This window comes from Acartia tonsa, chromosome 13 (genome assembly GCF_053477335.1).
Source record: "Acartia tonsa isolate MP-2025a chromosome 13, ASM5347733v1, whole genome shotgun sequence".
Classification (NCBI taxonomy): Eukaryota; Metazoa; Arthropoda; class Copepoda; order Calanoida; family Acartiidae; genus Acartia; species Acartia tonsa.
The window spans coordinates 40,791,075-40,803,252 of record NC_137272.1 but is presented as its reverse complement, the minus strand read 5'-3'; the positions used below and the strand labels follow the sequence as shown (position 1 = coordinate 40,803,252).

The 12,178-nt window shown below is 32.4% G+C and overlaps 1 protein-coding gene across 1 annotated transcript in view; it reads right to left on the bottom strand.

Moving 5' to 3' along the window:
• Positions 1-12,178, bottom strand: part of LOC145335307 (uncharacterized) — a 111,336-nt gene that overhangs the window by 22,497 nt on the left and 76,661 nt on the right. Inside the window, exons 11-20 of the mRNA XM_080181043.1 lie at positions 10,010-10,111; positions 8,167-8,229; positions 6,913-6,985; positions 6,072-6,150; positions 4,735-4,806; positions 4,101-4,471; positions 3,097-3,270; positions 2,037-2,115; positions 1,330-1,386; positions 606-661 (exon numbers count right to left, since the gene is read on the bottom strand). Of these exons, the coding sequence (XP_080037169.1) occupies positions 606-661; positions 1,330-1,386; positions 2,037-2,115; positions 3,097-3,270; positions 4,101-4,471; positions 4,735-4,806; positions 6,072-6,150; positions 6,913-6,985; positions 8,167-8,229; positions 10,010-10,111 (1,126 nt within the window). The remainder of the gene's footprint in view (positions 1-605; positions 662-1,329; positions 1,387-2,036; positions 2,116-3,096; positions 3,271-4,100; positions 4,472-4,734; positions 4,807-6,071; positions 6,151-6,912; positions 6,986-8,166; positions 8,230-10,009; positions 10,112-12,178) is intronic.

Genomic DNA, 12,178 nt, shown 5'->3' with positions numbered 1-12,178 from the left:
AGAAGGTTCTTCTAAATATCTAGATACTACAAATTTAACTGAAAAGTTAGATGTCGTGTTCACTGTCTGTTTTCTGCAGTTTTTCCTATCTAAACAAAAATGTTTTCAAAAATAAATGAATTTCTAATTTTTTACAGATTATTGAATTACCAGTTCTTGAAAATTACCTTTAAAAAATGAATTATGTTGTAACAGCAAAATGTTACAAAGAGAAGTGAAATATGCTTATACGGCAATATTTTGAAAATTACAAAATTTAAAAGAAATTAATAATCGGAGATTTTCAATATTTTACAAATATAAAAACCTGATGTTTTTATTTTACTAGCGAGGAAAAGGACATTCAAATGTAAATCCTGTTGGTACCCAAAGTTTTAAAAATACTTTCTCTCACATATTGGCTAAAAATTTGGGGTATTAAATCAAATTATTGATTGGGTTGCACAAACTAGAAGTGTCAAAGCTTATCTGCCAATAATTTAAACTACATTTTTGTACATCGTAATTTGGGATGTTCGTTCATTAATCCATTATCTTATCCTTTAGATCTCAATGATCTAGCAACAAATGTTAAAACAATTTTGTGTATAAATGTAATGATTCCTTTGAGGGGTAGATTCTAATTCGTCTTCATATACATAGTAATAATTCTCGTTATCTTCTAAAATAAAACAATGTATACACATAAAAAGTAGCTAAGTACATTTTAAAAATAGAATAACTAGTTACTATAACATGATATGAAATAAAAACAATCGGGTATAGTCCCTTTCGTGACAACGCTCCTTAAGGGGCGATTCTTCGTTTTTATCACAGTTGCTTTTCTTCTATTTCTAGCCCCTGCGGGGCCAATTGCCTAACCCTGTTGGGAAATCACCTAACCAATATAACCTAACCTAACCTAAAATAAAAGCCTAATTAAATACCCGCGACCGTGGCTCAACACGTAGCGCATCCTCTCTTCGTTGGAAAGGTGATAGGTTCGAATCTCGGTCCGCCATCGCGCCATAACTAAAGACGTTAAAAATGGTTCCCACTGCTACTATGTCAGATGCGCGATGTAAATAGTTAGAGTGGGGGGAATGCCTTGGCCAAAACAGGCGCAACTCGTTACCATGCACAGTTGGGATTTCTCAGACAAAGGTCGTGCATCTCAGAGAGTTGGTTGTCTGATGGGTGAATGGACGCTTTACACCGCAATCATAAGCGGAGCATGTTTCAAGGTGCGTGGAGAGAGGCCTAGTACCCGAAGCGACACCTAGCCCTTTTAGTCTTAACTCTTAACTCTATGCCTAATAAACATGAATCCTGTATAAACTGTATAGGTACCTGTTCCTTCATCTGCATAGAAAACTCTGGACTCATCCTCATAAACATTTCCAGATTCTAAACATGACAACGGAACTTTAATTTAGTTCACTATCTGTCCAGTTAAGTTTTTTTTATGTTAGGTTTAAAATCATAAACTTTACCAAATTTACCAATTGTATTCTGATTTACTTCAGTGTTTATATATAAGTTGGAAGGAATTTTAATGTTAGGGGGAGATTTGAAATCTGCATCAAATTTTAAGGATTCGTTTTTTGTATAATTCTTTATCTAAAAGCGGAAATACAATTTAAGTTAATTAATTTTGACCAATAGGATAGGTGGATAAGAAACTACCTGCGCTCTAATTGGGTGAATGATGTACGACACTTAAGCTTGTCCAATCAGAGCGCAGATAGTTTTCAATCTACCAATCACAAATGTCAAAATTAATTAACTTAAATTGTATTTCCGCTTTTAGATAAAGAATTAAACAAAACACGAAGTTTACAAAAAAAATCCTTAAAATTTGATGCAGATTTCAAATCTCCCCCTAAAATTAAAATTCCTTCCAACTTATATATCCTAATGTGCATCCAGCATATAACTTACTTGGTCCATTGGTCTGTTAGTCATGCTTCGAAACATGAATACTCATTTTTAAGAAGGTTTCGTGATTTTCTGTAAATATTCACTTTCTTTCTATGAATTCTTACATGTTCACTTACCCTCAATGGATGGAATGAATTCTTCAACAACCTCTTCCAATAGGAAATCAGTTGCTGGAGTTCTTAATTCAACTGGTTCCTAGAAAAAAAGTTAAGTTAAAAGTTAGATACATAAGTTTTTTTTCGGATTACAAAGTGGCGGGTTTCTTCGTATTTTAACATTAGCTTTTGGTAGATTATTTTAGGTTAGGTTAATGTTAATGATTGCCCCGCAGGGTTAAAGGCCCCCCCTCAACTGTGAAAATACGACAACACCCGCTGCTTCGTTTTCATTCCTTGTTCCGTTTTTTTTTTAATAACTCTCTTTCCAGTTTGACTGTCCGTCCGTCGGTCAGTACGTAACGCTATGCGGGAAAATGTGATTTTCTCGGCTGCTATTTAAGATATGTTAGTGAATTTTATGGGAAAGATACTTCTTACCATAGAACATCAATTATATCACTTACTGTAATTTTTGGTCTGTAAGTCATGCAACCAAAGATATTGAAATATTGTTATGAAAGTTTCGTGATTTTCTATTATTATTTTATCTTTTCTTTCTTTTTTTGTGACTAATGAACATTATCTCATTAATTAGTTTTACCAGTTCATGACGAAGACCAAAATACATAACTTTTGTATCACTTTTTATTCCTGTGACGTCATATAATGAGGAAGATTAGAGGAGAAGTGGGAAAGAAAACTCCTAAAAAAGAGATGGAGAATATGACGTCAAAATTGGTGCAAAAGTTATGTATTTTGTTCTTCGTCCCGTTTCATCAATCCATAATATTTTTCATTTTGTGCTTCATTACTTGTTATTTTTACATCTTCTACCTAATTTAGAAGGTTTTACTATCTGATTATCGGATATATTAATAGTTATTTCTCGCATCGTATTATAAACAGCTTTTGGCGGATATAACACCTCGGGGCTAAAAAAACTGGGTTTAATCTTAAAATTGTACATTTTTATATTCATAGAAAACTGAATATAATATGATGCTAGACATAGATTTTCGTATGGATGAGAACCGGTACTTATCCACCGGATTCGAATGAATACGAGAAAATCCTTTACCTGGATTCTAATAGGTTGAGAGGGTTGAGCTGTGCCTACATCAAAACCATCCACAATAATAGTTTCATACTCTTGTTCAGGATATTCATAAACAGGTTTCACTGTCTCAGGGTACTCCTCAGCTGTTTGGTCAGCTAAGATCTCATTCAATGAGCTGTCTAGATTTGCGGTTTCCTAAAAATGTTTTTTTGTATTAAAAGCATAAGTTTGCGAAACGGGTGTCAACAACCCCCATAAATTAGAAATTTGGTTGAAGTTCATAAACCTTTTTCCACCCACAACAAGGGCAACCCACGTTGTCATGGCTGCTATCTGACCAGCTGTAACAATAAAGAACATTCAACGTCATCTGCATTAAGAAATCACACAGCACCCACAACACTACTGTAAGCATTCACTTATCACAACACAATATACATTTTGTCTCAATAATGAGTAACCTCATGTTTCCAAAATCACAGACTCCAGAGCGCATCGTTTTGTGCGCAAATACTGCATATTCACTCATCTTCTGAATCTTCTGTATAGGTCTGTCAGTACGGCTGTCATAGCTATATATAGGATAATAAATGTTCCATTAATAAGTACTGAAATCCCCCTCCCTCACCCAACATTATTTTGAAGAAGGGGAAAAAAATTTTGGCTTCACAATATTTCAATCAAATAATTTATCATCTTTGATATACTTTTCTGGAAATGTATTAACATTCTGAGAAGGTTTATTATTTTTTCCTAAAAAATATATTACATAATAGTATATAATTTTGTTATTTAACAGAAAGAACACAGACTAAATTAACTTTTGTTTAGAAACTTTAATTACACCACACATTGTTAAAACTTTTTCTTAAGTTTTTTTTTATCAATGACAGTACAATATTTTTAGATGAATGGCTGTTATCATTTTTAAATTATTTTGATTTGTTATCAATTGTTCTGCAATTTGTGAGATCTTTTATGAAATACCAACACACAGACATCCAATTTTTGTATTCATATTTTACCTGATAATAATCATCTGATTGGGGATTAACAGTTTGTACAAAATCAGCTGACTCTGGATACACAACTTCAGCTGTTTCTATGTATTGTGGGTTTACTGCCTGTACACTCTCAACATCGTCAGCTGTTTCCTCATTTACTGTCTGTACACTTTCAACCACTTCTTCGTTGTAATAATCAGCTGATTGCGGATTTTCTACTTCAATGGTTTGCACATTTTCTGCCTCGATATTTTCTTCAATTTCAGCTGTTTGCGGATTTACTGTCTGTACGTTGTTTTGTGGTTTGTCAGCTGACGGGGGTAAGACTGTTTGTACGACTCTGGTTTCTGTGGAAGATACGGATGAGACTTTTGATACTACGGCTTCAAAACCTTTAAAATAATTTATTAAAGCAAGTTTTATCTTTAACAAGATATTTTTTATAATAATATCTAAATATTTATTTCATTTAATCTTAAATTGAATATTGACCAAGTAAAAATTAAAAAGGATGGTTAAATTTTTAAGAAGGATGACACATATCTTTACTAAAATTTTTAGCTATACATCCTAAACAGCAGCCGAGAAATTAACATTACCCCCATACTGACGGAACAAAAGTAGCTTTTCTTTAAAATAACCCATTAGTACTGACCTTGTTCAGAAAGTTTCTCCATGCTAGAGCTAACAGTGTTTAATTTTTCATTTGAATCTTCCTCAATAACTTCTAGAAATAGAAATTTTTTAAACATTTGGCTTCACATAAAAATTTAGGGATGCCCTTTGCCTTCTGCAAAAAAAAACCTTCATAGCGACATAAAAAATTGGTTCTAAACACTTTGTTTTTAAAATTAAAGTAAATTTTTCACATTTATATCCAAAATATGAATTTTTGAACCCTCCTGTGAACTCCCCCCCCCCCCCCAACAAAAAAAATCAAAATGTAAGCTAGGATGTCCTTTAGAAATGCCATTAGAAATGGCCTGGGCTTGAAAAAAAGATTAGTTTTTAGTAATGTTTTTGTGGACAATAGACATCATTAAAACCTTCAAAAAAAATTCAATATAGAAAAAAACCGGTTATTTATCCAATCAAAATTAATCAAATACTGAAAAATAACTGATTTTATTTATTATTCGAGCGCCTAACAGACAGCTAAAACTTATAGTATAGTCTTCCTGCTAAAAAATTACAAAATATTTTCCTTTTATAAAAAGGAAAATATAAAATTGTCAATTTGTTCCTTATAAATATACTGTATAGGGATAATTTACTGATATTTATTACTCAAGGAAAAAAATAAATTGCTTTTCTTCCCTAAGTGTCATATCACCTCTTTTAACTTTAACTTTTTATTAAAATTAGTTTTATGTTATAAGAAAAATTTGCATTATGCCTATTACAGGAAATTTTATCTTAAATTTATTTTAAAAAATTCGAAATAGTTTTTAAAATTGAATGTTTGTATGGATAAAAATGTTACACTTCGAATCACGTTAGGAAAAGTTATAAACAAAGTTCAAGATCAATACTCTGGTCTGCATTTTAATACCTCTTAAAGTTATCACCTTATGGAGGTTTCCCACAAAGTGCCAAGTAGAGCACAGGAACCTCCCTCCCTTCAATATTTAAAAATTAAAAAGTATGTGTGTTTAACTTTAGGTTAGGCACTGCAGGGTTATGCTTTCTATAGGTGATATAGAAAAATAATAACACCATTCCTATTTTAAAAAAAAAACAGGGGAGGGGGATTCTGTGCTCGCTAGACTTATTGGGAGAAAGAACCAGTTCTATTATTTATTCCAAATGTAAGTGTGTGAAGCAGCATATTGTGCCTGAAAAAAAATAACGCCATACAATACAAATGTCCAATGATATGCCAGCATACTTTTTACCATTGGTCAATATAAATGTATACTGGCCTATTATTGGTCATTTGTATTGTGTGACGTCATTTTTTATTAGGCACTATAAGCTGCTTCAAGTGTGCACCTGTTTCGGGAGCAGCTGTTGCTTCGTCAGCAATAGTAGAAGTTTCATCATCACTTCTGTCAGTTAATACTTCTTCCTTCTAGTTCAAATTGCAATTTTAATGTTTGTTATAAAAAGCCAAAAACCTGCCAAGAAGCATTCCGACCGCCATGGATGTTTTATAGTTGATTATGCTCCTTCATGAAAGGAATCTTGTCCAAAAGTTTCAGCATTATATCTTTTATAAAAGCCGAGAAAATCACGTTTCCCCTACATTTTCTCTAACAGGCAGATAGAGGGACATTTGGAATTATAGAGTAGCTTCGAAACTAAAAAAAGTTAGGGACACAGGTTATTATGAAATGATGCATGGATATAATGATTGGGCATGGGATATGAACTAAGCTACAATTACCAATTATGATAAACAAAATTTCATATATAACCTAATAATTTTTTTAAATCTCTAAAAATCGAATGCAATTTTCCTTTTCAGCACTGTTTTCTTCTTCAACATTTTCTTCAGGATCTGCCTCTTTTTCAGACTATACAAGATACAAAGATAGATTAGTTACAAATAAATCTAGTTTAATAAATGATCTTGTAGTAAAATGTTCTGTAGTCAACCAGCCCTTTAATTGTTTCTCCGGGACAGAATTGACGCGAAAGCCTACCCCAAGAATGTCCAAGCTTTTATTTTTTAATGAGGGGTTTTAAAGGTTAGAAGTTGAGGGTGGGGGGGATATTCTATTTATGGGTGCCACCCCCCCCCCCCACCCAGAGTCATTGGACGTTCTTGAAATACCCTAGTGCTTTATAACATAGCAAGAAGATATCTAGCTATCAAGATAGATAATCCTACCTCATTGCAGCAGATGTGTTTGGTGACTCTTTTACAGTTGACTCGCAGGCGCGAGCAGAGACCCGACCTAATCCTAGGATAGATAGATAGATACAATATGTAGATGGATAGATAGATACAATATGTAGATAGATAGAAGGATAGATACAATGTGTAGATAGATAGATAGATACAATTTGTAGATGGATAGATAGATAAAATATGTAGATGGATAGATAAATACAATATGTGGATAGATAGAAAATTAGATACTATATATAGATGGATAGATAGATACAATATGTAGATGAATAGATGCCATATGCAGATAGATAGAAAGTTAGATACTATATATAGATGGATAGATAGATAGAAAGTCAAATACAATATGTAGTAGATAAATAGATAAAAATTGTAGATAGATAGAAAGATAGATACAATATGTAGAAGATAAATAGATAAAATTTGTAGATAGATAGAAAGATATATACTATATACATATTTCTAAAATTTACATAATGTATCTATCTATCTATCAACATATATGTAGATAGTCAGATACAATATGTAGATACATAGATAGATACAATATGTAGTAGATAAATAGATAAAATTTGTAGATAGATAGATCGATACAATATGTAGATAGATAGATAGATACAATATGTAAATAAATAGAAAGATACAATATGTAGATAGATAAGAAGGTAGATATTATATATAGATTGATAGATTGATACAATATGTAGTAGATAAATAGATAAAATTTGTAGATAGATAGAAAGATAGATACTATATATAGATTGACACAATGTGTAAATAGATAGGAAGATAGATAGATACAAAATGTAAATTTAGGAAATATTGATAGATTACATGTATATGGATAGGTAGTTGACTTTCTAACGGGAGAAGTATTTGACAGTAAACAAAATAATATTTTCACAAATTATTAAAAAAAGGTATTTGACAGTGAACAAAATAATGTTTTCACAAATTATTAAAAAAAAACTAAATTTCTCCTTGGGTAGAACATATTATTGGGGAAACGTAGTAGTAGTACATAATGTTTTTTGGGAAGATTTATTATAGTCCATTGTCGAAAACAGTAAAAGTGTCGAACTATGACGTCAGAAAAAATTAACAATTAACCAATAAGAAGCCAGTATTCACTGTGGTAAAATATATATCGGCCTCTCATTGGTTATTTGTTAATTTTTTCTGACGTCATAGTTTTCTCCATTGTCATTTCCCTTTTTCTCTATGCCTACTTACCCATTAGAAGAACTGACACTCGGTCTTGGGACAAAACTTGTGGCGGGCCTCGAGTCTGGTCTCCTAGAATAAGCACTATAAAGTAACAGGATATATGTCTCTGTCTGTCTGTCTGTCTGTTTGTGTGTTTTTACCGAAGGATATCCGTAACTGTTAGACTGATTTGGTTACTCTTTACAATGTAGCTTATCATAGGTCCTGGAAAGGTCAATATACATATGTTTAAGGGAAGGGGAACCACCATCCTCTTAAGATAATTTGCCCCCCCCCCCCCCATAAAAAAAGTTTATATCATAATAATTATATATCATCAGAAAAACTCAAAAATGATTATGTTTAAAATGGACATACAGACTTCATAGTAATGATTACAAAGTTTCTGTGCTCTTTAATTTTTACCAAAATGTTTAAGGAACCATTATGCAAAGTTTTAAATCGACAGAGCTGGATCTTTAAATCATTTTAGTGGTGAGCCAAATCGGGGTGAGCCAACTTTTCACCAATGAGAGCACAGCATTTTATGAAATGCCGCGCTGTGATTAACTGAAATTCGGCTCACCCCGATCTGGCTCACCACTAAAATGATTTAAAGATCCACCTCAGGATAAATATATCATATTGAAAAAATTGTGTAAAAAGATAAAAATTATCTTATTTAAAATGAACATTCTAGCACTATAAGGTGTGCCTAACTATTACAAGAATCCCCATGCAAAATTTAAAAACGATAGGACGATGGAAATAGGAAATTTTTACTTGAAGAGTCTTGAAGAAGTTGTTGGTTTCTCCGTAGTTGTTGTTGTCGTTGAAACAGTCGGTGGACCCCGGGGTCTGAGGATGCTGGGCCGGGTGGATCTAGATAGATAGATAGATAGATAGATAGATAGATAGATAGATAGATAGATAGATAGATAGATAGATAGATAGATAGATAGATAGATAGATAGATAGATAGATAGATAGATAGATAGATAGATAGATAGATAGATAGATAGATAGATAGATAGATAGATAGATAGATAGATAGATAGATAGATAGATAGATAGATAGATAGATAGATAGATAGATAGATAGATAGATAGATAGATAGATAGATAGATAGATAGATAGATAGATAGATAGATAGATAGATAGATAATTATAATAAAGGTCCCCAGAACTGGATCCAGGTACTTGTCTGGGTTTACAATAGATTTATTGCAAAAAAGATGAGGAAGTAGGCTAAAGCCTTTGTAATAGAACTATCCAACTTTCCAGTTTTACAACATTAATCATAGGAATCACTTGACTATTGTACTCAGTAATCATTAACTATCTCATTTCTCTAATTAGTCCCTCAATCTTAAAATTCGCTGTGAAATATTTTTGGACAATTATGATTTATGACTTTTTTGGGGGGAAATTACATCTTAGCCAAATGTCATTTTGTATTAATGGCAATGTTTTTTCTCGTATTCATTCGAATCCGGTGGATAGAAACCGGTTCTCATCCATACGAAAAAACTATGTCTATGATTTTTTTCATATTTTATAAAATGGTATTCTGTGTTTCTTTACTTACTTATGTTAAAATTATAATAAAGTTAGGTTTGACATTTTGGCTTGAATTTAGCAAAAACAGTTGATTATTTGAATTGTTTGTTGATCTCAAAACCAAAATCAGAAAGGATATGTGACTAGTAATAGTTATTTCATTCATCGTATTATAAACCGCTTTCCGCTTTAGAAAGCGGTTTATAATACGATGCTAGACATAGTTTTTTCGTATGGATGAGAACCGGTTCCTATCCACCGGATTCTAATAATTACAAGAAAATATTTTGTATATTTATAAAAGGTCACCTAAAGTTGAATTTTTCAGCAGAGGCTTCTTTGACGGGGGCAGTCTCGGTTGTTTCAGCACTGGATGCACGCGGGGGCTGGGTGGGGAGGGGGGCAGGACGTCTAAATCAAAATTATTTATTAGTAGCGAAGCTACGTTATAACTATTTTGTCTATCGCGAAACCTATACGTATTTTTCATCTGTCGTTGGGGGGCAACACATCGTAAAATTGGCGATCTGTCCATTCACCCCCAAAATATTATTTTAGATTAATTTCGCTTGTTGTTTATACCTTATTCCTGGCTAAAAAGACGGATGAAAGTGTGTGTAAAGATTTCATATAGCGATGGGTATCCAGTATATACATTTTTTGTCCGTCTGTCTATCAGTCATGCTAGTAAAATATAGATATTGAAACATATCAGTGGTTAACAAGCACTTTGTGTGAAAGCAACAAAATATCTTGTATCAGTCCCCGAAATTTTATAATGACGTTGGCTGAACAACTTTGGGGACTTTTATTGAATTGTAATATACAGAAGGGATGATTTTGTGTATCATTGGTGATTTACATAATTTAATCGTCCATTGTCTTATCCCTTTAGGTCTTACCTGGGTCTAAAAAACGGTGGTCTTTCTCTGGTGGATTGTCGAATTTGTTGGGTTGGGCTGGGAGGGGAGGAGGAGGGGGAGGGACGGGCAACTGGGGATGATCTGGGGGTGCTGGCCTCTGGCTCCTGTCCACATAGTACACAAATTATTTATATCCTTGGAACATTAGAGTAGAACATTAGAGGGAAAGGAAGTAAAATCGCAACCGCCTTGTGCAATCTTTCTATTGGGTCATTGAAAATCATCCAATGGTGTCGCTTTTATTAATACAGCCAAGTAGCAGAAAATAATTTAGAAGCAGAAGAAAGAGGTCTTTGAAAAGAAAGGGAGGTAGTTGTAGGTATATACATCTATACTATAGATATGTTTTTGGAACATTGATTCCTAAGACAACAAGTTACAATATTACAGTTTATAAAAATCTATATAATCAAGTCCTAAAAATGTAAATTATTTCTTCTTAGAATCCTATTATTATATTTTATTTACAATTTTTGTATACCTAAAAATTAAAATTCTGCTTATAAATTAATCAATCATCGTTCTAATTTCTATCTTAGATACTTTTCGAAAGTAAAGTACAAAAAAAGGAAAAGAAAATCCAAATTAGTAATTAGTACACTGTTGTATGTACATGTTTTGATGTACCATTACTGTTTACCAGATGGTAACTTTAATTAAGAAAAGTAAACATAAATTGTATACAGCAGATTTTTAAAAGCGAAGCTTTTCTATAATCAGAGTCGGTTCGTACGTCCGTCCGTTCGTGACGGATAGCTTTTTTTTTGGAACACAGTAATAGTGTCTGACTGATTATGACGTAACAAAAAAAAATTAGCCAATGAGAGGCCGTTATTGACCAATGGTAAAATTTATAGTGGCCTCTTATTGGCTAATTTTTTTGGTTACGTCATAATCAGTCAGACACTATTACTGAGTTCCTTTTTTCGTTAATTTAGGCATGTTAGAATTGTGCTATCGATTTAATTTTGCATGGTTTTCCTTTAGTAGTTAGGTATGATTTAGAAAGCGTAATAATTATTACCAGAATGTCCGTACGTCAATTTTAAACGTGTTTATTTTTTTTACTTTTTTAACAACTAATTTTTATGTGATCTAATCATCTGATTTATCTGATTTTAAGTTTATCGATTCTTGGGACAACAAAGTATAATGTTATAAGCGAAGTACCTTATAATCAAGTCATAAAAATGTAAGTATGTCTGTAGTTTTTCAACAAATTTACTCACAATTTTGCTTCGACATTTATACTTTTATGTTCTGATTATTCAGTTCTGACACTCTACAAGTATTAATGTTCGTCTGTCTTACCGTTTCAAAGCTTTGCTTTTATGGATGTTGTTATCCTGGCCATACGTTCTTCTGGTAACCTTTTGATTGCACTACTTTGGTGTAGAAGTCCTAACCATGAACAATTTAAAGAAGTCCTTTAAGTTTTGAAGCCATTATATGTTTATAAAACTTTGGGTACCAGTATGTTTTAAAGTCCCCTTCCTCTCTGGGTATTACAAAATTCATTTGCATGATATTATATGGTCTATTCCAATAATTGGAA